Source organism: Labeo rohita, chromosome 15, assembly GCF_022985175.1.
Source record: "Labeo rohita strain BAU-BD-2019 chromosome 15, IGBB_LRoh.1.0, whole genome shotgun sequence".
Taxonomy (NCBI): domain Eukaryota; kingdom Metazoa; phylum Chordata; class Actinopteri; order Cypriniformes; family Cyprinidae; genus Labeo; species Labeo rohita.
Window position 1 is genome coordinate 3,139,695 of NC_066883.1, and position 23,773 is coordinate 3,163,467.

General features: G+C 40.2%; 1 protein-coding gene across 1 annotated transcript; it reads left to right on the forward strand.

Annotated features, from left to right (window-relative positions):
- Positions 1 to 267: 267 nt before the first annotated feature.
- Positions 268 to 22,987, forward strand: smc4 (structural maintenance of chromosomes 4). The gene is made up of 24 exons (XM_051129958.1): positions 268 to 443; positions 1,377 to 1,530; positions 2,220 to 2,410; positions 4,366 to 4,557; positions 6,375 to 6,551; positions 10,347 to 10,511; positions 11,068 to 11,195; positions 13,199 to 13,339; positions 13,457 to 13,607; positions 13,713 to 13,877; positions 14,017 to 14,250; positions 14,341 to 14,526; positions 14,607 to 14,768; positions 14,855 to 15,080; positions 15,736 to 15,815; positions 16,071 to 16,223; positions 16,304 to 16,430; positions 16,625 to 16,814; positions 16,965 to 17,109; positions 17,183 to 17,356; positions 18,397 to 18,579; positions 18,663 to 18,895; positions 19,191 to 19,374; positions 22,590 to 22,987. Exons 2-24 carry the CDS (start codon positions 1,389 to 1,391, stop codon positions 22,746 to 22,748), a joined length of 3,888 nt encoding a protein of 1,295 aa, XP_050985915.1. The 5' UTR covers positions 268 to 443; positions 1,377 to 1,388; the 3' UTR covers positions 22,749 to 22,987.
- The last annotated feature ends 786 nt before the right edge of the window (positions 22,988 to 23,773 follow it).

The window sequence follows — 23,773 nt, forward strand, 5'->3', positions numbered from 1 at the left end:
CTTATTTTTTCAATGTTTTTGACAAAAAAATGGATTTGTTTCTTACCGATTTGCAAAAGTACTCATTGAAAACTGAAAAACCGTCTAATTTTAAGTGGTATACCTTTTTTAATTCATTTATACTTCATTTATATCGTTTTTTTAATACATTGTATTTGGAGTGATTTTTGTGCGTGTTCTGTCTGCTTGTTACTAAAAAAAACAAAAACAAATAAAACTGGCCGGTCACGTGACGCGTGTTCCCATGAAGCACTGCGCGGGCTACAACGGACTCGGGTTTGTGCTCTCAGTTTACGCGCCATTTACGAGTGAGATTTCTGTACGGGGAAGTAAAGGAGCGCAGATTTACCCTCATTTTACTCTCTTAACGCGTAATATATGTGAATCCGGCTCATATATCGGAGTGATATCGACAAGTGCGAGGGAAATCAGCCGAATCGAAGGTAAACGATGACATTTATGCGGATTGTGAAGTGTCAGTTTGTCAGATCACACACACGCGCGTTTATTTGCGTTAATGAACAAATGTAATAATGAACAGTCACATCAGACGCTCAGGTAACTTGTGTGGATATTTTTACACCGTGTGAGCTGGTTTTACCCGGTTTTATTGAAATGACGACTGATTCTTTGACAGCGTAGTCGTGTATAATAATTATTATTGTGAAACAAAGCGTTTCCTTCGCCTTACGTACATATCATTATGTCTTGTTTCATTTAAAGTAAATCCGTTTGTTTATACACTTATTTTTTCAGCATCTGTTGGTTTGTGCTGTTAAAGAGAACGAAAGCAGTTCGCAAACACATCACTGTCATGTCGCTTTCAGAGCTTTTCAAAGTAACTTGTATCCAATCCCAGCACTTACACTAATATTGGTGTGTTTCAAAGCTCAGTTGCTATAAATCACTTTTAGTTCGGATTCTGCATGTGTAGTTTCACTCAACTATTCTCAACCAGATTGTTTGTGTTGCTGCAGTCGTTTAATTTCGTGATATTCTCTGCTTTCTTTCTCTCTCGAGGATGAAGTTCAGCACAAACACACCGGTTTGAAATGTTTTCCAGTGTTGTCCTGTGTGAGCTCACAACAAACACCACATGCGTCGAAAAGTCGCGTCGTGCGCTCGGTTTGTGGTGTTGTAGTTGTCAGCTGTGTGTTTTCCTTTGTGTGAGCGGCGAGACTCCGACGTCACTTCACAACACACACATACACTTCGCTGCGTTATGAGAGAAGCGACGAAGCCAGTGTATTCGCTGTTGTTTTTTTTTTTTTGTTTTGTTTTTTTACCACTCGTACAATGACTTCGTGTGTTGTTTTTGACGAATGCTCAGTGTTGTGCATCGTGTTGGTGTTTGACCCGGGATAATGTGCTTTCAGGTGCCGTGAATCATGCCTACGAAAACAACCAAGAGCTCGACGGCCGCTAAAAGAGCGGCGGAGGCGCTGGACGAGTCCGACGATGAGCAGAGCGCAGCCCGCAAACCCACGAGCGCCGCCGCCGCGGAGAGCAGCACGCCGCCCCGCCTGCACGGTAAGACCGGCCGGTGAAAGTTTGTTCAGAACTGAATCCTGATCTGACTGTCACGAGAGAAACCGTCACTGGCGTTACAAGGCAAACACTTCAGCGGATGTTTCCTCCTCATCCCGACACGGATCTATTGTTCGGTGAAGTCGGTTAGTCCGCTGCTCATGCAACTTAGTGTTCACTCAACTAAATCGCATGACTTCAGATTCAGCAGCAGCAGTTCTTTACCTCTGACTGGCCCGTTACAAAAACCAGTTACTTTACTAACTTTTATATGTCGGGAAAGTTTTTTTTTTTTTTTTTTTTTTTTTTTTTCGTAAAAACATAAGTCGTAAATTTTGACGCCGTTGTTTCCATAACAGGATAGATCTCACAATTCTCATATAAACATGCAGTTGCGAGGGGGGAAAAGTGTGACAAAGACTTTTTAATTTTATTCTCTAATAAAATTGTGAAATGTAATTTCTGAATTCAGAGGGGGAAAAAGGTGAATAGAAAATCGCAATACTGGGGCAAAGTTGCAACTACCTTTATTTATTTATTTATTTTCATCCCATGCTATAATACAATAACATCTGGAAATTTGACAGCTGTAATGTGACTGACAGCTGTAAGGTCAAAGCTTTTGCCGCAAATGAAGTCACATGGTGGTGTGTTTATATATGTGGTTTGATTGACTGTCATTTTCTCCGTAGATGCGGCTCCGGGCGAGTCTGCTGAGGAGCTGGATAACCGCAGTCTGGAGGAGATCCTGGCCAGCATCCCTCCTCCGCCGCCTCCCGCCATGAGCTCCGAACCGGGGGCCCCGCGCCTCATGATCACGCACATCGTCAACAGAAACTTCAAGTCCTACGCTGGAGAGCAGATTCTGGGGCCCTTCCATAAGGTAGTGCAGCGGCTGGATGAGTGTGATTCATCAGGTGTCTCTGTGGCTCTCAAATGCTGCTGGAGCTCTGTTTTCTGATTCATTTGTGCCCCATGTCTTTGAATCAGCTAGTGTTTTATTTTTTATTTTTAGTGGAGTTGTTTCTTAAGTTAACACTTTTTGCAGTTCTTCACATAGTCATGTTCCACAATGAAAGTAATTCAAATGAAGCTCAATCAGTGTTAGTAGTAGTAACATTAGTATGCTATTACTGTACTTGTGTCATTTATACACTATTATATTTTAGTATTTTGACTTTTAGTTTGTTATTTTAGTTCAGTTTTAGTCAACAAATTGGAAATGTTGCTTTAACTAAAATAATATTATTTCAGTTAATTCTAATTTATTTTAAGTAATGAAAGGTCATTTATGTATTTACTTATTTATTTATTTGTTTGGCTTGAATTATCAGTAATAGCCCTGTCCCGAACGTCAGTATAAATAATGCATTGATTGTGGGTCAGAATTTCTTTAGTTAATTATTACAAAAACGATAGAATTGAATGGTACTTTCACACTTTTGGTGTTTGTGATAGACAACAAAACAGTGCCCTTTGATTCAGATTTATTAATTGCGCCCTCTTGTGGACTGCTGATTTTAAAATATGGAATAATATTTTCAATTCGTTTATGGGTTTGGAGCAAATTATTTCTTTCTTCAACTCTTTTTTTATTTTTTATGCAACTTGATCATAGTCTCAGGGCTCTACGCTTACTTTTATTTTTAGGAGCACTTTACTTAATCTGTTAATTTTGTTAATACTGATTTCATTTGATTAGTAACTTATTCTACTTTTTAGAATAAGAGTAAGTTACTAATCAGATGAAATCAGTATTAACAAAATTAATTTGTACTACAGAGGTGGCACAGAACTCTAAGTGTATAAGTGGCTGTAAGTGTATTTTTCATATGAGGCTCAGAGTGCAATTAAATTCATAAATTCATGTTGAGATTAATGTTTTAAATATAAAATTTGAATATAGAAATACAAAATGATTTAAATAACTGAAAGATACTTTAAAAATTAAGCTGAAACTGCCAGTAGGTGGCGGCAAGTCACTGATTTAATTACTGAATCATTCATTCATTTGATTCATTCGAATGGCTGATTCATTTAGGAATAAACGAAGTGACTCCTTATGAATGGGAAATCGAATCATTGACTCACTAGATTAGTTTGAAAACGCACCTTCATTCATAAACGGAACGCCGCTGTGTTTGAATAGAGATGTGCAGCGGCTCAGTTGTGACTTGTTTCAAACTAATTTCGCCAACGAAGTGGAGCCAAATCAAGCAATGCTGCTTTAGTCAGACAGTGTATGTCACTTGTTTGTCAAACTGTCGTATTAAATCAATATCACATTTACAAACTCTCTCAATAATCGTTAAAAGCTGTCAGTCATCTTAGTTCATCACAATCTCACAAAGTTCTATTATAATCAACTAAGCTCCCTACACTGCACAACGGATCTCTTATTTATACCCTGTCCGCACTTTGTTTATGAAAGGATTGGTGAGATATGTCTGTGATACATTACTCAACTCTGCAAAAACACATAGAAACCTTTGAAGCTCCCCTGAGCGCAAACACACATATGCTGATCGAGTCAGTCGCACATGGTGCTCCTAAATATTTTTTCGTAGTTGCACGCAATAGTTTTCAGTCGCAAAGGCGACTGAAATGGTCGCACTGTAGAGCCCCGAGTCTGTGATTCAAATGAGTGATTTATGTGTTCAAATACTTGTTGATGGATAGATAAATAGTTTTCAGTCTTGCAAATGCAGTCACTGATGAGTGCTGTACCACATCACCTCTTAGCTTCCCTGATAATATGACATCAGTGCAAGAAAACATACCTTGACATGAGTTCAGAGGTGTTTTCATGACGTTCTGTTTAAATTTTTCTGTCACCAGCGCTTTTCCTGTATCATCGGTCCAAACGGCAGCGGCAAGTCCAATGTGATCGACTCCATGCTCTTCGTGTTTGGATACAGAGCTCAGAAGATTCGCTCGAAGAAGCTGTCGGTGCTGATCCACAGTTCTGACGCCCATCCGGACATCCAGAGCTGCACTGTAGAGGTGCACTTCCAGAAGATCGTCGACAAGGTGAGCAAGAGCGCACATGAAAAGATTGGTCTCCACAATAAATTCATTATTTTATTTACCTTTTAATTGGCAGTACAAATTCTATCTACACTGTCAGCACAGTACTTCATCTAAAGTGTTGTCAAACATTTTCTTTTTTTGTGTGTGTGTAAATATTACACACTTGCAAGAAATTAGCAGAAATTTTGAAAATCTTTTCAGAAAAAAAATGTCCCCCCTCCCCCCCAATTTTTGTTTTAAATGCGACTCGTTTAAATGTTTGCACGGTTTACTGGATTTGCGTTTGTACGATGCGTATTTTAAGTTAACTCTACATTAAGTTTTGTCTGCTGAATCATTTATATTATTAAAAGGATATTTACGGATACTTTAGAGTTAAAATCTTGGACTCTAGATTAGGGGTGTAAGAAAATATCGATACACGTGTGTATCGCGATGTTTTGTTTGGCGATACTGTGTCGATTCTCAAAAACGGAATATCGGTATTTAAAAAAAAAAAAATAAATCATACAAGTTTCATGACAGTTGTTTCGTTTTGAGCTTATGTCCTGACCGCTAGACTGTAATCGTCTTAACTCTGAACTTAAACAGTGACAGGAAATACTAGCATAAGGGCACGCCACTAATGTTAGCGTTAATGGAGGATGAAAGAATAGTTCCTGCTCCCGCCTCGGTGTAAAGTGTGGCGTCATTTCGGGCTTTTGAGGTAACAATCGCTCCAGGCTGCGGCGAGCAGCGGAACCGCCACGCAGCCACCATCCGCCTGTGCAGCAGAAGCGTCCCGTGCAGCCGAGGTGGCGCCCGCACCGTGGTTCTTTCGCGCCGGGTGTAGTGGGGTAGCCATGCGGCTGCCCGCTGCTTTCTCTCGTGGTGGGGCTGTTTTGTGCAGTTGAGGCGGTGCTCGCGTCACGGTCTCGGCGATTCCATGCGGTGCATAATTACAAACTGAAAAACTTGCAAAATCCAAAACTTTTAAGTTCTCAGAACAAAAAGGTTCTGAGAATGTCTAATATCTGTATTTATTTTATTGTTTTACAGTTCTTTTGTTTTCTTCAGGAATCCAGTAAGCACTTTATTTTTTATTGATATTAAGCAGATGTAATTCTTAAGTTCAGATCAAAATGATCTGACATGGTTACAATTGTAAACTTAAATTGTAAAGCAGGGTCTAAAAATGTATATGGTCTGTTTATAAAAGCTTACATTTTATACATTTAATAACTAAAGAATCTTGCAAGCACTTTATTTCCCCCCTTTACTCGTACTGCACAAAAAGTGATGGTTTGCATATGGTGCTGTGTTCTTAATAACAGCTTTCCTAAGATTATGTCCTATTCATAACATAAAAAATATCTCAATATATCGCCTTGTTTACAATATCGCAATGTATCGCAACATCGTATCACAACCCCTGTATCGTGATGCGTATCGTATCGCCAGATTCTTGGCAATACACAGCCCTACTCTAGATGGTGTTTTGGGGTCATTTTTATCATGCAGTAGCCAACAAAGCTCAAGAAAGTTTAATTTCAGACTCATTGTGTGGATCTTTGTGGGTTCATTTACTCCTTCAACCTATGTGCTTTAGAGAATAAATACTTGCGGTTATTAGTAAAATTATGCACAGCACCTGAAATCCTGTGCTGAAATTCAGGCCTTGGCTTTGGTTTTAGTAGCTTACATGAATTGAGAGACTGCATGGCATTTTTGTACTTTACAATATGTATTTGCCACATTGGTCGTTCAGTGAGTATTTAGAACCCCTGAAGTGTCTCTGTCCCTGCTGTCCAGCATTGAACTGTCTTCTGTGTGTTCAGGAAGGAGACGACTACGAAGTCATTCCCAACAGCTCGTTCTACGTGTCGAGAACCGCTGCCAAAGATAATTCCTCCTCCTATCACATCAATGGCAAGAAAGCGACCTTCAAAGATGTGGGCATATTACTGCGCAGCCACGGTATTGACCTGGACCACAACCGCTTCCTCATCCTGCAGGTAAGTTACCTCTTCTCACTCGTTTGAAGCGCTGCATGCTTTCATCATTGCTGTTGGCCTCTTGTGTTTTCTGGAGAGTCGTGAACGACTAAACCTGGCTAAATCCACCTTAGACCGCTATAGCAGCGCGTCATGGTTTTCAACATGAGGCAAGGTGCAAACCATCATTTGCTGCTCTAGAGTTTTAAGGGACTCTCGTACGCCAAACCTGACAATTGCACGTGGTTTGCAAACATAGACTGTCCAAAAAGGTCAGAGGTCAACATCTGTCCACTCTACCTTCCTCGCTTTAGCAGCACGTAAATATTGGCGTGTTAAAGTCAAGGCCAGCCCCAATATTGTGTGTGCTGCTTCAGTGTGGCAGGAGCGAGCCTCCTTCACTTCCTTCACCGTATCATTATTCACTGTGAGTGCCGCTGCTCCGTGACTCCTCTGTGGGACAGTGTTAGCTCTTGTGTTCAGTTTACCATTGCAACAGATTAATTTCATTTTGTGTGACTGATATGTTCCTAGCAGAGGAGCATTTTATAAATCAATCCCCAGCATGCACTTTAACAAAGGAACATTCACCTCACGCCTGTGCTGTTGTACATCCGCGAACCCTCCTGTTGATGAAAATAATGTCACACAGACAGTGTGTGGACCACTGCGGGATACAGAGAGCTGAAGTGTACTTTGGGCTGCATCTGATTGTATGACTCTCTGATCAACCATGTTTTTGCACTAGCCGCAGATTAGCATAATAATCACAATAAGCACACAGACTATTTTCATTGACTAAACTGACAGGATTTCAGCACATTAGAACATACGTTGTATCTAACGATACAATGTATGTTCTAATGTAACCTTCTCCCTTTAAGTTCTTTGGTCAGTTCGAGAATAATTTATGCAATTTTATATTATTAATTTGAGAGAATTGACACAGCAGTTTCGTGTGTGTGCTTGCATTGTTTAGCTGGTATGGGATTTAGTCATTAATTAGTCAAATAATGCAATACTTTTTAGAGAGCATAATTAGTACTATAATTTAATTACACTGTTGAAGATGTAATTAGTAGCTAGTAATTATTTACCTTTTTACTTGCCCAACTTTTGGCATGATGACTGCTGTTTTTTTTTTTTTTTTTTGTTTGTTTTTTTTTTTGTTTTTTTTTATTTGTTTGTTTTTTGTATTTCAGTATTTATTGTGTAAAGAGCCTGTATCTATAGAGTCCTCTGCGTTCGATTCACTGTCTTTCTTGCAAATTCTCTTGAGTGAATGACTCTTAACTGCTGAATTACTCATAATTATAAAATTGCAAACAAGGTCCCTATTTAAGTTGTTGCTCTGCAAAAAGTCACGTCTCACATTGCAGATCTTTGCTTACGTAAGCAGTGGTGTCACTTCAGCGAGCTAGTCGTATAAGTCAATAGTAATAATGCATATAGTAGCATAGAAATGTTTAATTTGAAACAAATTTATTAAACATCTTACCTTTAAAGTGCTCCTATTATGCCATTTTAAAGGTTGCTAATATTGTTTTATGAGTCTCCTAAAACAGGTTTACATGTATGCAAGGTCAAAAAACACTTCAGTTTTCTCAAAAAATAGATTTAATTTTACCTTTCTATTTCTAAATGATTCGTAAATGACTCATGCGAAGCAGTTCAAAGAATCAGTCTCTCTAAACCCCTCCTTTCCATGAGCCCTCGCTGCTGTGATTGGTCAGATGGCGCAGTCCTTTATGATTGGTCTACCGCGTTCAGCATGTCGGAGAACGAAACGCGCATTGCCATAACTGAATGACAGTCCTGGAGACTTGTCAATACATAGAAAAGATGACATTGATTTTACCATACCAATTTGAGCCGGAGTCTGACGATGAAACGGCTGAAGTGGTTGATCGACAAGTTAGCACGGTCTACCGCATAAAGTGCTCACAATTTTTTTTTATGTAAGCGAACCGGGCGCACCTCTATGTTGTAAACTTCAGCATTGTATAATGCATTACGCTGTGTAAAGTCGTGCGCCATCCTTTATCATTACTTCAACTAATGAGACAGACAGACAGTCAAGCTGCATCAATCACAAATTTTTAGACTACAGTGGGCCCTCAGCTGAACTACAGAAGCGTGATTTAGCCGGTTAGTAAGACATGTGAAGGGTTGTTACACAACATAACATACACAACTATGTATTTTGAACGATCGCTAGAAAATACAATCATCAATTATTAATCATACTTACAGGTAGAGGTTCAAATGAACAAGCCGGTCCAAATAAACTGGGGACTGATCTGTCTTTTAAGAGCAAATGTTTGGTGAATCCCGCGTTGTACTTTCCGAGATTGGAAAAGCAGTCAGTCAAATGATGGGAACACAACACAAGATTGGAATTGTACTGCTGAGGTGTTGTTGAAAAAATGAATGTTAACCACTGAATCTTTGTAGATTCATCTTTTGAAAGGAAATATGAAACAAATTTACTCTCACAGCATAGGATACAGCGTCTTCTCGACGTGATGTAAACCACATGGAAATTGTACTGTTAGTGGGCGGGCAAGTTGTTTGCCATGTAGAACGTGGGTGGACATTATACAAATGTGTTAGTTCGTGATGTAAAGCCGTAACAGAATAAGGTTCAAATTCCTGACGACTCGTTCAGGCGATTGTGAGCCAAATCATTTTTTTGATAGACAATAACTTTATTTTACTGTCAGCTTCATAAGTTTGCAGATAGTTTATGTTCACATACAGCTACATGACACACTGCCTGAAAGGTCATATTTGAAAAGGCATAATAGAAGCACTTTAAGGATTGAAAGGTTATTCTAACTTTAAGTTATTTATAATGATTTTTAAGAACATTCTTTACAAGAGTTAAGTTTTAAAAGTTGTTTTTGTTTTTTGTGAAAAGAAGAAAGTATAAGTTAAAGAGTTTTGTTTTTAACAATATTTCTTGATATTTTCCTCCTCAGAAGGGTTGACCACTGCTGACTTTCATGCAATTCACTCTGTACAAGTGTTGTATCTAGCACTGAGTGCTATGATCTGGGTTGCATATCTATCTGTCTTATCTATCTGTCTTTCTATCTTCTCTATGTGTCTATCTGGGTTATGTTATATATCAACATTTATTTTTACTGTAAGGTTATAGTAGTGACACTAGAAATTAGTTGAGTTAAATTGATGAGTTGATCATGTTTTATAAGTTATGTAAACGTGAGGTCACCGCATAATGCATATACCCCTGTCGTCATCTTGATCTGTTAACAGAGGTCAAACAATAATGAAACGCATTGCCAAAACAAGTCTGTGACGATCACATGTGCCAGTGCAGATTGTGCAGTACAACTTTAAGGATCAGTCGTAGCAGAAATGCAGCACAATATCAACTAAAAACTCAGATTCATTGACCGCTTGGATGGCAGGAGATCACATGACAAAGCCGTATTGGGATTTCAAAATTAGTCTGATTGATGCTTTGCCAAATCAGTGGTGCACGACACAGTGTGTTTTGGGAGAACTTGAGCGTTTTGAGGTCTAAATATATTTTCATATGAACTATGGTGAGCTGTCACAGCCTGAGTGATTAATGGGAAATACTGGTTAATGGTTAATTGCAGTGCAATAATAGTTCAAAGAAAGCAACAAGGTACATCCCTAGCATGTTTGCTTTGAATCTTTAGCGGTTGACTGGTGAAATGTAGTAACTGTTTTACGTTTCAGTGCTCCGCTATGATTAAATGGGTATGGAGATGAGCGGTGCGTCAGGATGTGTGTGTAAGTGCTGTTGTGTCGTGTCATTGTCAGGGTGAGGTGGAGCAGATTGCCATGATGAAGCCCAAAGGACAGACGGAGCATGACGAGGGCATGCTGGAGTACCTGGAGGACATCATCGGCTCCTGCCGTCTCAAAGAGCCCATCAACATCCTGTGCCGGCGGGTCGAGTTACTGAACGAGCAGCGAGGAGAGAAGGTACAGCAATACCTGACTGAACATGCAGCCGTCAGCATGTGCTCATACACTGCAGAAACATTCACACCTCGAGGATCTCTCAGGAGATTTACCCTTTTTACTTTAGCTTGAAGAACAAGTGAGTTACACAGTACAGGACATGCAAGGCACTAACACCAGAGCTCTGTCTGTCAAACATTTTTTTTGGATTACAATAGTTCTAGTCCTCTGAGAATTTTTTATTTTTATTTTTCCCCCAAAGTTAGTTTTAGTTCAAGCCTGAAGCCTGTTTTATGAAGGAAGATTTAGTGGCTAGGCAGGTGACATTGAGGTAACCTTGGATTCCTTTGTGCTGTGACTGGTCCTCGCTAGTGCCTTTGCTTGCTTGTGGATCATCATGATTTTGGAAAGATCAGGAAGTTCATTTTGATTTACAGCAGCCAGTATGGTACAGGCTAGAGAGAGACATCTTCACTGGCGCACTGTCACTGATTGATTCTGACCAAAAATGTTCTTATCTTATCGCACTGTATTTACACATGTGATTAGTGAACTGTGTCATTGTGTTTGTGTGCAGCTGAATCGAGTGAAGCTGGTGGAGAAGGAGAAGAGCGCTCTGGAGGGAGAGAAGAATAAGGCCGTGGAGTTCCTCACTTTGGAGAACGACATCTTTAAGAAGAGGAGCCTCCTGTGTCAGTTCTACGTGTAAGACACATACAAATCTCCCGCTCCTAGACTAGACGGTGTATCATTTCCTTAGCAACGACTTCAGTACTTTAGTGTTTGCTTGACTTTCTGTAGCGCAGCTGCTGCACCAAAACAATAGCAAACATTTATACACGATAAAGCAAGAGATGTTTTTTCTTGTTTAGAAAAATTAATATTAATACTTTTTGTTTGCTGATTGGCTGCAGTTGGTTTGAATACCACATTTCTAAGGAGTTTATTCAAACTGATGATAATGATACTTCAAATGATAAGTCAAAAATGTGATGAATGTCATGTGCCATTTAATGAGATTAAAAAAAAAATATTATGTATGAGCTGTTTTAAGGGTTAAGATACATGCTTTCAAAACAGGCCTATATTTTATAAATAAAATATAGCCTATAATATACACTAGCATTAAAAAAGGTCAGTATGATTTGTTAATGGGTTCATAAAAAAGGTTGCATTTGTTTGTTTAAAAAAACAGCCTACATTAAAAACAGTAAATCTACCATTTAAAAAAAAAAAAAAAAAATTTGAATATATTTTAAAATGTGTTCTCTTCTCATGCTAAGCTACAGTATATTACTACAGCTTTCAGTGTCACATGATCTTTCAGAAATGATGCTGACGGTTGCTTAAGAAACATTTCTTTTTATTATTATAGCTGGCACAACACACTGACAAAAAAGCAAGATTTGAAATTTAATTGACTATAACAAATCCAATGTTTTCACTGGCCAACTTAGTTTTAATTTGTTAATACAAACAAATTTTGAGCCATGATCCAGCTTTGCTTGCGAAGACTGAGAAGCTCCATTTATAGCCAAACATGATTCCCTTACTGCTGTTTCAAAGCAGTTTATTTGGTTATTCTATAACCTTTTCACTTTTATTTTGCCTCTGCCCCAACGTTTTTGGAGTGTGATGCATACTTCAAGTAAATAAATAAATATTTTATAAATAAATATGTTTATATTTACAAAATACATTTAAGTTGGTCAGTGAAAACTTTGGAAATCTTTTCTTTTTACTTTTGTCAATTAAATAAAAGTTAAATAGAATGAACAAATTACAGATTTTATCATTTTACAAAATGTCCCAACTTTTCTAGAATTAGGGTTGTACTTAGTTTTTTTAAAGTAAACTTTGAAATATTCTCACAAAATCTATGAAATATAGTAAAGTAGTAAATATAAAGTAAAGTAAAGCATGAGTAAATGTGGTATTTACTCACCAAAATAACAATATCCACTGTGTCATTTTTATTTAGTCTTTTTAAATTTGGGGCAACAAGATATATCCGCATCTCAACAACACTGAAGCTGTAGCAATGAAAACCACCAACATGCTTAAAAACTCTGTAAATGAATGTTATTACACTTATTTTAAAATAATTTACTCTAAAAAAGTACTTCACTGTCTTTTTTGATTAATTCAATGCATCCTTGAAATAAAGTAATTTCCTAAAAATCATAATGATCCCATACATTTGAATTACTGTAAATATAATAACAGTCCTTATTATAAACACAAAATAATAATAATCAACTTTAATATTCAGTGAGAACAATTAGACTACGATTTATTTGATGGGGGGCGGTGAGCGACCTGGATAATGGGTAGGGGGGCGCTGGCCCGAAAAAGGTTGAGAACCACTGGTCTAGTAGTTTCATAATGAACCTGGAGTGTTTAGCATATAACAAGCAATCTGCTGGTGTGTTTGGAGCCGTTACTTCAGCGAAGCATCTGTCAATGTCAGTGAATGATTCAGTGACTCATTTGAGTGTGAACATTGTTGAAACTGGTTTCATTTACTTAGTAAACATTTCACAATGAATGTGTGCTGTTGATTTCTTCATAGTCTGACTCGAAGATTTCATACTGTGTGCGGTGAATTAGTGCCTCAGTAATGGCATTGTGGTGTTACTTCATCAGAGATATGTTGGGTTTCCTATAGAAGGGTTTGGTTATTCAAAGTGACGTTTGTGTTTCTGCAGGCATGATCTACAGAAGCGTGCGTCAGCCAAAGAAGCCGAGAAACAGCAGATTCAGGAGGACACAAAGGAACTGAGTGACAAAAGCAGCCAGCTGACAGAGGAAATGAAGACCAAGAACGAGGAGCTGAAGGGCGTGGAAAAGTAGGAGGTTTCATCCATAAAAACATGAATAATACCTGGATGGCATCTGCTGCTCAGACATTTGTCTTGGTAGCTGTCTTATAGTTGAGGGGTATTGTGCTTGTTTTTCCTTGAAAGGAAACTAACCAAGCTGACCAAGTTCATAGAGAGCCAGAAGGAGAAATTTACCCAGCTGGACCTGCAGGATGTGGAGGTGCGCGAGAAACTCAAACACACCAAGAGCAAAACCAAGAAACTGCAGAAACAGCTTCAGAAAGACAAGGAGAAGGTGAGGAGTCCCGATCTGCTGCTCGTAGTGGCAGTCTCAGCAGCATACGGCTAAACTCTGAGATTCACGACTCTAGATTTTCATAAGCGCTTGTGTTCTGTGCAGCTGGAGGAGGTGAGGAGCGTTCCTGCCAGCAGTGAGAAGATCATCACGGAGGCGTCTGCTCAGAAGGAGGAGCTGGAGAAGAAGAAGCTGGTGGAGGAGCAGAAGTTGGCTCAGGTGATGGAGAGCCTGAAGGAGGAGACCAGCGGCCTACAGGAAGATAAAGAGGTGAGATAACGTCTCGCAGACACAGCATGAGCACGACACGCACTCTGTGCAACCAGAAATGCCTTTTTTTTTTTTTTTTTTTTTGTTAAAATATAGCGCCTACTCAATCTTCTGCTCCTCGTGTCTGGTTTTTCTGCAGAAAAAAGAGCAGGAGCTTCTGGAGCTGAGCAAGGCGGTGAACGAGACGCGTTCACGGATGGATGTGGCGCAGTCAGAGCTGGACATCTACCTGAGTCAGCACAACACCGCTGTGAACCAGCTCAACCAGGCCAAAAATGCTCTGCAGGAGGCTGTGGACACGCTGAGGGAGAGGAGAGCCGCCATCAAAGACCTCAATGTCAAGATACCCCAGTGTGAGGAGCAGCTCAAGAAGGTCTGTGTGAAGATTGAGCTCCTTTGAAATAGAGACACAGCTGATGAGTCAGAAAATGGATTGTAAAAACTGTGTGTGTTTGTTTTACAGGACGAGCAGGAGCTGGAGCAGATCTCTGAGCAGGACCGGCAGAAGCGGGTGCAGGTTGGAGACATGAGGCAGAAGGTGGCTGAAGCCAAGAGCTCTCTGTCCACCAACCGCAGCCGCAACAAAGTGCTGGACGCACTCATGCAGCAGAAACGCTCGGGAAAGATCCCGGGCATCCTGGGACGGCTGGTACGTCCACTCACGTTCACCTCACATAGAGTCTTTCTGTGCAGTTAGACGTGTTCATGTTGCTGTCGTTGTCTCAACAGGGCGATCTGGGAGCTATTGATGAGAAATACGACATCGCCATCTCCTCTAGCTGCGGCTCGCTGGATAATATTTTAGTGGACACCATTGACACGGCGCAGAAATGCGTCACGTTCCTAAAGACCCAGAACATCGGTGTGGCCACATTCATCGGTCTAGACAAGGTGGGGAAATGGCATTGCTCACTAGACCTCACGATAAGGCCTGTGCCCGTGTCTGAGTACTGATGGTGTTTGGTGCTGTTGTTCAGATGAAAGTGTGGCAGCAGAGCATGGGCTCCATCTCCACTCCGGAGAACATCCCTCGTCTTTTTGACATGGTGCGGGTGAAGGACGAGAGCGTGCGGCCGGCGTTCTACTTCGCTCTCAGAGACACGCTGGTGGCTAAAGACCTGGAGCAGGCCACGCGGGTGGCGTTCCAGAAGGACAAGCGCTGGAGGGTCGTCACGCTGCAAGGGCAGATCATTGAACAGGCTGGTCCGTTTACTCCCTTCTCTTCTTTTTTTCACAAAGTCTGTTGTAATTTTCAGGGTTTTACATTTTAATGGTTAAATTAAATATTAGTAAAGAATGTCTAATTCATTTATAAATCTACGTATTAAATTAAGTTTTTAGGGCCCTATGAAATACATTTGTGACCCTGGACCACAAAAAGGGTCATAAGGGGTCAATTTTTTGAAAACTTTTAAAAAGATTTATACATCATCTGAATAAATAATTTTTCCATTGATGTATAGTGTGTTAGGATATTAATGGTTATATATTAAATAAGTGGCAAGAAGAGTGTACAACTAATAAATTGCGTGAAATCCATTCGTAAATTTCAAACAGATTTTTAATTTCTTTTAAAACTAGATTTGATCAAGTGATATTTACCAGATGTCACATAGGTCATACAAGACTGACTCATGCATTTTGCCTAAATGTGAAGACCCTACTCAATGTATGTTTTGCAATTCTGCGATCTATTGCGAATTTATTATACGAATGCGTGGATTCTGTCTGCGTGTTGTTGTTTGTTTTTGTTTTTGTTTTGTTTTTTTCCCCTTCCCCGCATTGAGGAGTCATGTGTCTCTACATATACATGTCTGGATGACGGTAATGAGGAGCTTGCTCTCACTTTCACTCTCAGGTACCATGACTGGAGGAGGAGGACGAGTGATGAAGGGCAGGATGGGCTCCTCAGTCTGCGCTGATGTCACTCAGGAGCAGGTCAGATTGGATGCTGACTCTCCCTTATGTTGGTTCAGACTTGTATGACTTCTGTGGAGAACTGCAGGATTTCCAGACACTGCTTGCACAATGGCACTTTTAAAGCTGTTATGTGGAATTTAATTTTTTGTCTTTGTAAAACTTCGATATTTTACTTTATTTTTCAGTTTGATTCATTATTTGATTATTGAACATTTTTGGTTTCAGTTGTTGACATTCAGTGCATCACTAGCTAAAGGTGTGTGATGTTTGCAGCTGGATAAAATGGAGAGGGATTTGAACAAAGAGGTGACGCAGCTGCAGGACTGGCAGCAGAGGAAGCAACAGCTGGAGGAGAAGGTGCACAAAGCCAGACGTGAGCTGAGAGACATGAAGAACACGCTGGAGAAATACACAGCCACCATTCAGGTCAGACAGCCAAACCACAGCTGAACATCAGCATGAATGTGTGAACGCCAGCTTCTGTTAACCTGTGATGTGCGTTACAGAGCCTGACGGAGCAGGAGCTTCATCTCAAGACTCAGATCAAAGATCTGGAAGCCAACGTCATCTCCGCTGCTCCTGATAAAGCCAAACAGAAGCAGATGGAGAAGAGCCTGGAGGTCTACAAGAAAGGTGCGTTTCTACAGCATCATAAACGGGTAGTTTCCCCTGTCATTGTTCACTCAGTCAAGTTGTTCCATATCTGCATGACTGACTTCTGAAAACGTTGGAGCTCATTTTATTGACAAAAGCCATGTCGTTTCACAATCTGTTGTTGCCAGTCGATCAGTGTGTCTCTTAATGTAGTCCTGTTTGTTTTCGTGAAGACTTTGAGGCAGCGTCCACTAAAGCAGGAAAGGTGGAGGCGGAGGTGAAGAGACTGCACACGCTCATCGTGGACATCAACAGCCATAAACTGAAGGCCCAGCAGGACAAACTGGACCAGATCAACACACAGCTGGACGAGTGCTCCTCAGCCGTCACCAAAGCTCAAGTGGCCATTAAGACTGCTGGACGGTCAGTAACCGCAACCACTAAGATTGATACTAATCGTTGTTGTTTTATTTTATTTTTTTAAAACTTGACACTATCACATTTAAAAAGAGGTTTGATTCACAATTATCTGAGTCATTATTGCTCCAACTGAATGTGAATGTTGTGTGGCAGTAATCTGAAGAAGTCCGAGGACAGCGTGTCTCAGCTGGAGAAGGAGATCGGTGAGAATGAGAAGCTGATGGAGGAGCTGACGGAGCAGCTGAAGAAGCTGGAGGAGCAGGCGGGAGAGATCATGCAGACGTACCAGCAGGCTGAGGTACTTCCATCTCTGTCCACTCTCTCTCAGACTGTGAAGATGTGCTCCTTTCTGAGTTTGTGCGTGTGTGTAGGAAGCTCTGCCGGAGGTTCAGGAGCAGCATCGTGGAGTCCTGCAGGAGATCAAGGCCCTACAGGAGCAAGAGCACGCGCTGCAGAAGGAGTCTCTAAATGTGCGGCTGAAGGTGGAGCACATTGACACGGCCATCACAGAGTGCCACAACAAGATCAAACACTGGGAGAAAGAGGTACGGAGACACAGACATGTGGCAGATATTGACTGTATATTGGTGGCTATGTAATGGTGCATTATATATAATATTCACAGTAAACGGTATATAATGTGTAAGCGTGTAGGCCAGTCATCAAGTTAAAAAGATCATTTTTAGACTAATTACAAGTTTTAACAAGATATGTTAAGTGTTTTTGTAACTTGACTGGTAAAAGCATTGAATTTAATTTAGTTCAGTCATGGTTTTGTTCAGTGTTCTATGTGAGTGCATGGCTCTGGGTTTGATTTCTGTGCCGTGTGCTCTTGTCAGTCCGTGATTTCGAATTCGTACAAGGTGCTTAAAATGCTTGAAGTGCTGGAATTTGACTTTTTAAAATTTAAGCATAAAATAGCAATATTCCTATAGAGGTAGTTGAAAGGTGCTTAAATTATTGAAAGACAATGAATCTATGACGTAAGTGTTTAATTTGGTCAATAAGCACATCTTATCATTCAAAATTTGTGAAATTAAAAAAAACAATGTCAATGTCAAAAAACAATTGAGCTAAGCCAGTAGTAGTACTGACAGTGTCATGTAAACACGGCTGAAGATGCGAAAAGAGGAACAGATGAACCAGATCAGTCATTTCCACTGAAACCGCTCTGATTGATTCAAACTCATGACTTGGATCATTCATTTCAAGCGATTCACTAGCAAAAACCAGGGCTTGTAACGTTTTTAAATAGCACGTAGTGATGCTTTTCGAAACTCTGAATCAGTTCAACAATTGCGTTGCAAAATGATTGACCGTTTTAAAGCACTCCAATCAGATCCCGTATTGCGAATAATTTGATTTAGATTGGATGGGTTCATGAATCATTTTGCAAACCAATTAGGCAGAACAGTTAAAATACAAAAAAAAAAAAGTATACACTAACACAAATCCCTTAAGAAAATTAACCATTGTTTTATTATAGTAAAAGTGTAGTATACTTCTGACTTTTTTTAATTAGTCAAGGCCTGTACTGGCCTCTGTGTTCTTGTCTTTTGTCTCCTCACAGTTCTTTGTGTTTTAGGCCAGCAAGTTGTCTCTGCACTCCATCGATGGTGCTCCAACAGAAGAGCTGCCTGCACTGAACCCAGAGCAGCTGGAAGACGTCAGCAATCCAGACGTCATCAAGAATGAGATCGCTCTGCTGGAGGACCGCTGTTCCAACATGAAGCCCAACCTGGGAGCCATCGCAGAGTTCAAGAAGAAGGTACACGCACCTGAGATGCACTGATTTGGTCAGTGAGTGAATGAATGAAAGCAAAAAAAAAACGACTGACTGTGTGTGTGCAGGAAGAGCTGTATCTGCAGAGGGTGGCGGAGCTCGATGACATCACTACACAGAGAGACGCCTTCAAGAGAGGCTGCGAGGACCTGCGCAAGCAGAGGCTACACGAGTTCATGGCTGGATTCAACATCATCACCAACAAACTGAAGGAGAACTACCAGATGCTCACGTTAGGAGGAGACGCCGAGCTCGAGCTGGTGGACAGTCTGGATCCCTTCTCTGAGGGCATCATGTTCAGGTGTGTGTCTTCAGATCAGTCGTCTGATAATGCTGGAAAAAATATGAGCACATTTTAAGGCACTAGGCTTGTAAATGTTTTCAAAGGAAAAACTGGATATCAAACGCTGAACGACTTGACTCTCAAACTCATGCAGCGCAATAGTCTTGTGCATTTTAAAGCAGCTCAAGCACAAAAGTCTTGATTTTTAGACATGTTGCATGAATTTTGACTTTGGTAAGTTGCAGCAAAAAGCAATACAAGGTCTCAGTCTAGCCAGCCTCTGGACAGCAATGTGCTTTCTGTCCGTTGCCAGTGTGCGTCCTCCTAAGAAGAGCTGGAAGAAGATCTATAACCTGTCAGGAGGAGAGAAGACGCTGAGCTCTCTGGCGCTGGTGTTTGCGCTGCATCACTTCAAGCCCACGCCGCTCTACTTCATGGACGAGATCGACGCTGCCCTCGACTTCAAGAACGTCTCCATCGTGGCCTGTTACATATACGTACGTACACTTCCCTGCCTTATTTCCTGTAGTTAAGGCTACTAATGCTAACATGGTGTGACCAGACATTTCTGTTCACCCTGAACACAAAACCACTCCTCAGCATTTGATGCCTCATGCAGACTAGGGATGGCGAAAACTAAAAAATTTCTTGACCGACCACCGAGCCTCATTAGCCGGTTGAAACCGGTTAACCGATTAGTTTAAAATATGGTACGCTATTTGAAATAACAGCCATTTCGAGCCGCGCCTGCAATTTCGCAACTCTGTCGCATCTCTCTGCCGCTCTGCCTCCCGCACACACACACACACACTGCCACTCACGTCACTTTTTTAAAATCCCCTACAGCGCGAAACATGAGTCCCGCAAACGCGGCGCCGAAGAGCTTGTTGTATGTAATCGTAGGACAAATGGCTCCTTAGTTTCAAATGGTTTGGGTACAAGGTGATCGCTTTGAAAATAAAGGCGTTTGTCTAGGTTAGAAGCTCATTTGAAACATTGCCACGGCTCATTTAAGAAAATGACAGCTCCGAAGAGACGCCGCTCTAACCTCGAGTGTCTTAGCCTGTTGCCTTTACTTTTCGCAAACCTTGTGAGCGCGCGAACCCAAACGCTGTGACCTCGCGCCAAATGTTTTTATTGGTTTATTAAGTACAAACAGGCGAGTTATGAAAAATTGAGTGTGAGGGATAATTTGTTCACTTAACACAAAAAGATGAGGAATGAGATGGCTAACTGTAGTAGCGTATAGTCCACTGTCTATAATAGCCTAATTTAGATATCACTTTTTTTTTTAACCGACTACCGACAACTTTGACCGGTTAACGTTGATACGGTCAACCACCGGTCAAACGGTCATCGGTTAACATCCCTAATGCAGACACATGAAGGTTTCTGAGAATTGAACAAATGAGATGTCACAGTGGGCAGGGTAGGGGTAACAGATATACTGGTCTAAATAATTTACTAGTGGAAACCAGTCAACCTGTATAAATGTGTTGGTATGTAGTGCAGTTATGCCAGTGTTTCCTGATGTGTAACATTTTTGCCTGTATTACTGACCTTTATTGCCAGATCAGGTATTAGTCATGAACAGTACTGAGCTTTACACATGGTTGTGACAGTCAAAGCAATTCATTTATGTGAGGAACAGGAAGATATTTAGTTATGATAAACAATGCTCTAAGCTTACTTAATTTTACTTTTTAGGAGCACCTGAATCTCAGAAGATTCAGGAGCACCTTCTGATCAATAATTAAAAATTCTGATCTTCTCATTATGAGGTAATATTTGCACACCTCAAAGTGATTTACAGGGGCTTTTTTTGTTTTTTGATAGCTCTTTAAACTTTCTAATTGAAACAGCAGAATAAGAACAAGGAGACTAAAAAGAATAAGTTACCAATCATATGAAAAAATCGGTCAAACTAATTTGTACAAAAATGGCTTGTAGGTGTATTTTTAAATTTAATGAGGCTCAGAGGTGGCATGAGTAAAACAAAATCAGACAACAGTGTTATATCAGACACTTAATATTAACTGCTTGTGTATTGAAGTGCTGTGTTAAATCAGTAACACATTTGCAATCTCCCTTAATAATCATTAAAATAATCTCTTCTACACTTTGTTATAATGAGAGGATTTGTGCACTTGCAGGACTTGGCATTGAACAAAACGGCAGTTTTTTGAGCAGTGAATGAATTCTGATTAACATTGTGTTCTAGGTATCAACAGATATGTCTGTCATGCGTTACTCAGTGTCGTCAAAAATAGTTTGAAAAGAGTCACGACTGAGCCGCTGCGCATCTCCATTCAAACATAGTTTCCTTTATGAATGAACATGCATTTTCAAACTAATCTAGTGAGTCAATGATTCAGTTTCCCATTCATAAAGACAGTCACTTGCTTTATTCCTAAATGAATCAGATGAATGATTCAATAATTAAATCAGTGACTTGCCGCCACCTACTGGCAGTTTGTTTCATTTTTAAAGTATCTTTTCAGTTCTTCAAATTTCTAAATTCAAAATTTTATATTTAAAACATTAATCTCAACATGAATTTATGAATTTGATTGCACTTATGGCACCTCTGAGCCTCATTGAACACGAAAATACACCTACAAGCCACTTTTGTGCTTTTTTTTTACTTATAGCGCAAATTAATTTGCTAATACGGATTTCAGTTTTTTGGTAACTGTATTTGTTCATATTCTGTTGTTTTAATTAGACATTTTAAAAAGCTTATAAAATATAATTAAAAAAAAAAAATTGCTCTAAAAGATGACATGCTTTTAATAAAGCTAAAAAAAAAATACCATTACAAAGGTAAAAAAAAATCCCCCTGTAAATCACTTTAAGGTGTCAAATATCACTTCGGAATGGGAAGGCTAATGTTTGATCCGTTTTTTTTTTTTTTTTTTTTTTTTTTTTTTGATTGATTAGTAGGTGCTCCTGAAATGTTTACTGTGCTCCTAAATTTTCAAGTAAGGAGCAGAAGTGCTCCTAAAAAGAAAAGTGAGCATAGAGTCCTGACGCAATAGTTTTCAGACCCAAATGTAACTAATGGTTGCACTGTAGAGCCCTGATAAACAGTAAATACAAACATTATGTAATTGAGTGTTACGCTTACTTCAGCGGTTCTCAATTTCGGTCCTTGCGCCCCCTGCTCTGCACATTTTGTGTGCATCTCTTATCACTTCAGACGTTTGTTCTAATCGGCCATAAGTGCCCTTCGAAGTGGACGAACACATGATATTCTGCCATGATTCCAGTTCGAAACAAGTGTATGTGTTCTATTCAAAGGGCATTGAAGTCCGCGAGATGTGAAATTAAATTGTATTTATTTAAAACGTTATATGATGTCACGCTTCTCTAGTATGTTTTGTCCGTGTGTGAAGACGCTGCAGGTGGTGGCATAGCACAAATATGTGAATGAATGTTCCAAAGTGACAAACTTCAACGGATTTCCCCTGCTCAGGGAGTAGGGAGCAGTAAACACTGTGTAGGGACCATGTCAATCAGAACACCGTTCGTGCACGTAGCTCTCTTCTGACGAGCTGGTTATCAGAATCAGGTGTGTTAAATAAGGGAGACATGCAAAATATGCAGAGTAGGGGGTGTGTGAGGACTGGAATTGAGAACCGCTGGCTTACTTGAACTTACCATCAAACAATGCGTTCTATTTTCTAACACGTTTGGGTTTAATTTATTGCAGGAGCAAACCAAGAATGCTCAGTTCATCATCATTTCCCTGAGGAACAACATGTTTGAGATGGCCGACCGTCTCATCGGCATCTACAAGACGCACAACACCACCAAGAACGTGGCCATCAACCCCAAAACCATCGTCCTGCGTGAGATCGAGACGGCCTGAGGAGGGGAAATACTCCAATCACTCTTTCATTCTGATGTTTTGTCTGTTTCCACATCGCTGTTCATCACTTCTCTCACTCTGTCTCTAAACATTTTACATGTCAAATTCATTCTGTGCTCCTTCTGTTTTATTGTTTTTAAATAAAATGACTGTTTTATACTATATAGTAATTATAACTTGTGGAATATTATCATGTTTTAACTGCACCGCAGTTTATTTTAAATAAACATTAAATTTGGCACTTTGAGTTTTGTGATACTTCTGTCTAAACTAAAACACCGTAAGCACTTGATGATGGGTAGCTTCACGTTTGAGCGTCTTGTTCACACTTGTCATGTTTGCTTCGATTAATCTGTTCATTTGAGTAAGCGTGAGCGCTGCCATCCGAACCCTGGTGCGCACCAAACAAGCGGACAGAGACCGCTAAAAATATGGGTCTCTGTCTGCTTCCAAACAAACTCTGGTACGGTACAAATGAAATATGAATGCCACACAAACCAAATACTTCTAAACCTCTGGTCTCAAACTCAGTTCCTGGAGGGCCACAGCTCTGCACAGTTTTGCTCCAGCCCTAATCAAACACCTGATCCAACTAATCAAGGTCTTCAGGATTACTAGAAACTATTAAGCAGGTATGAGCTGGAGCTAAACTCTGCAGAGCTGTGGCCCTACAGGAACTGAGTTTGAGACCAATGTTCTAAACGAACCAAAAACGGGAAGCAATGACAAATTGAATCGCTGTGCGACATGATTTCACAAAAGGAACAAGCAGTGTATCCAAAACAAAATGAGCAGAGGACAAACGTGGAGCGACGAAGAGGTAAAGTGCCTTTTATGAGCTCTGTGAGTTTGCAGGTAGTGAAAATGAAATCATATACATGCAACAGTGAGCGCTTAGTCAGCAGATGACATTAGGTGTATTCAACTTAAAGCGGCGCTGAGCAGACCCGCAGCGAATGGGTACTTTGTCACCTGCAATGCCGCTTCAAGTCGAACCTTTTCCTTTTATTTGGAGTCTTCGGTCA

Excerpts from the sequence above, each read along its gene's own strand:
- smc4 (XM_051129958.1), top strand. The coding sequence starts at position 1,389 with ATGCCTACGAAAACAACCAAGAGCTCGACGGCCGCTAAAAGAGCGGCG. Across the intron at positions 17,357-18,396 it reads TCAAACACTGGGAGAAAGAG|GCCAGCAAGTTGTCTCTGCA; the intron begins GTACGGAGACAC and ends TTTGTGTTTTAG. Across the intron at positions 19,375-22,589 it reads TCGTGGCCTGTTACATATAC|GAGCAAACCAAGAATGCTCA; the intron begins GTACGTACACTT and ends AATTTATTGCAG.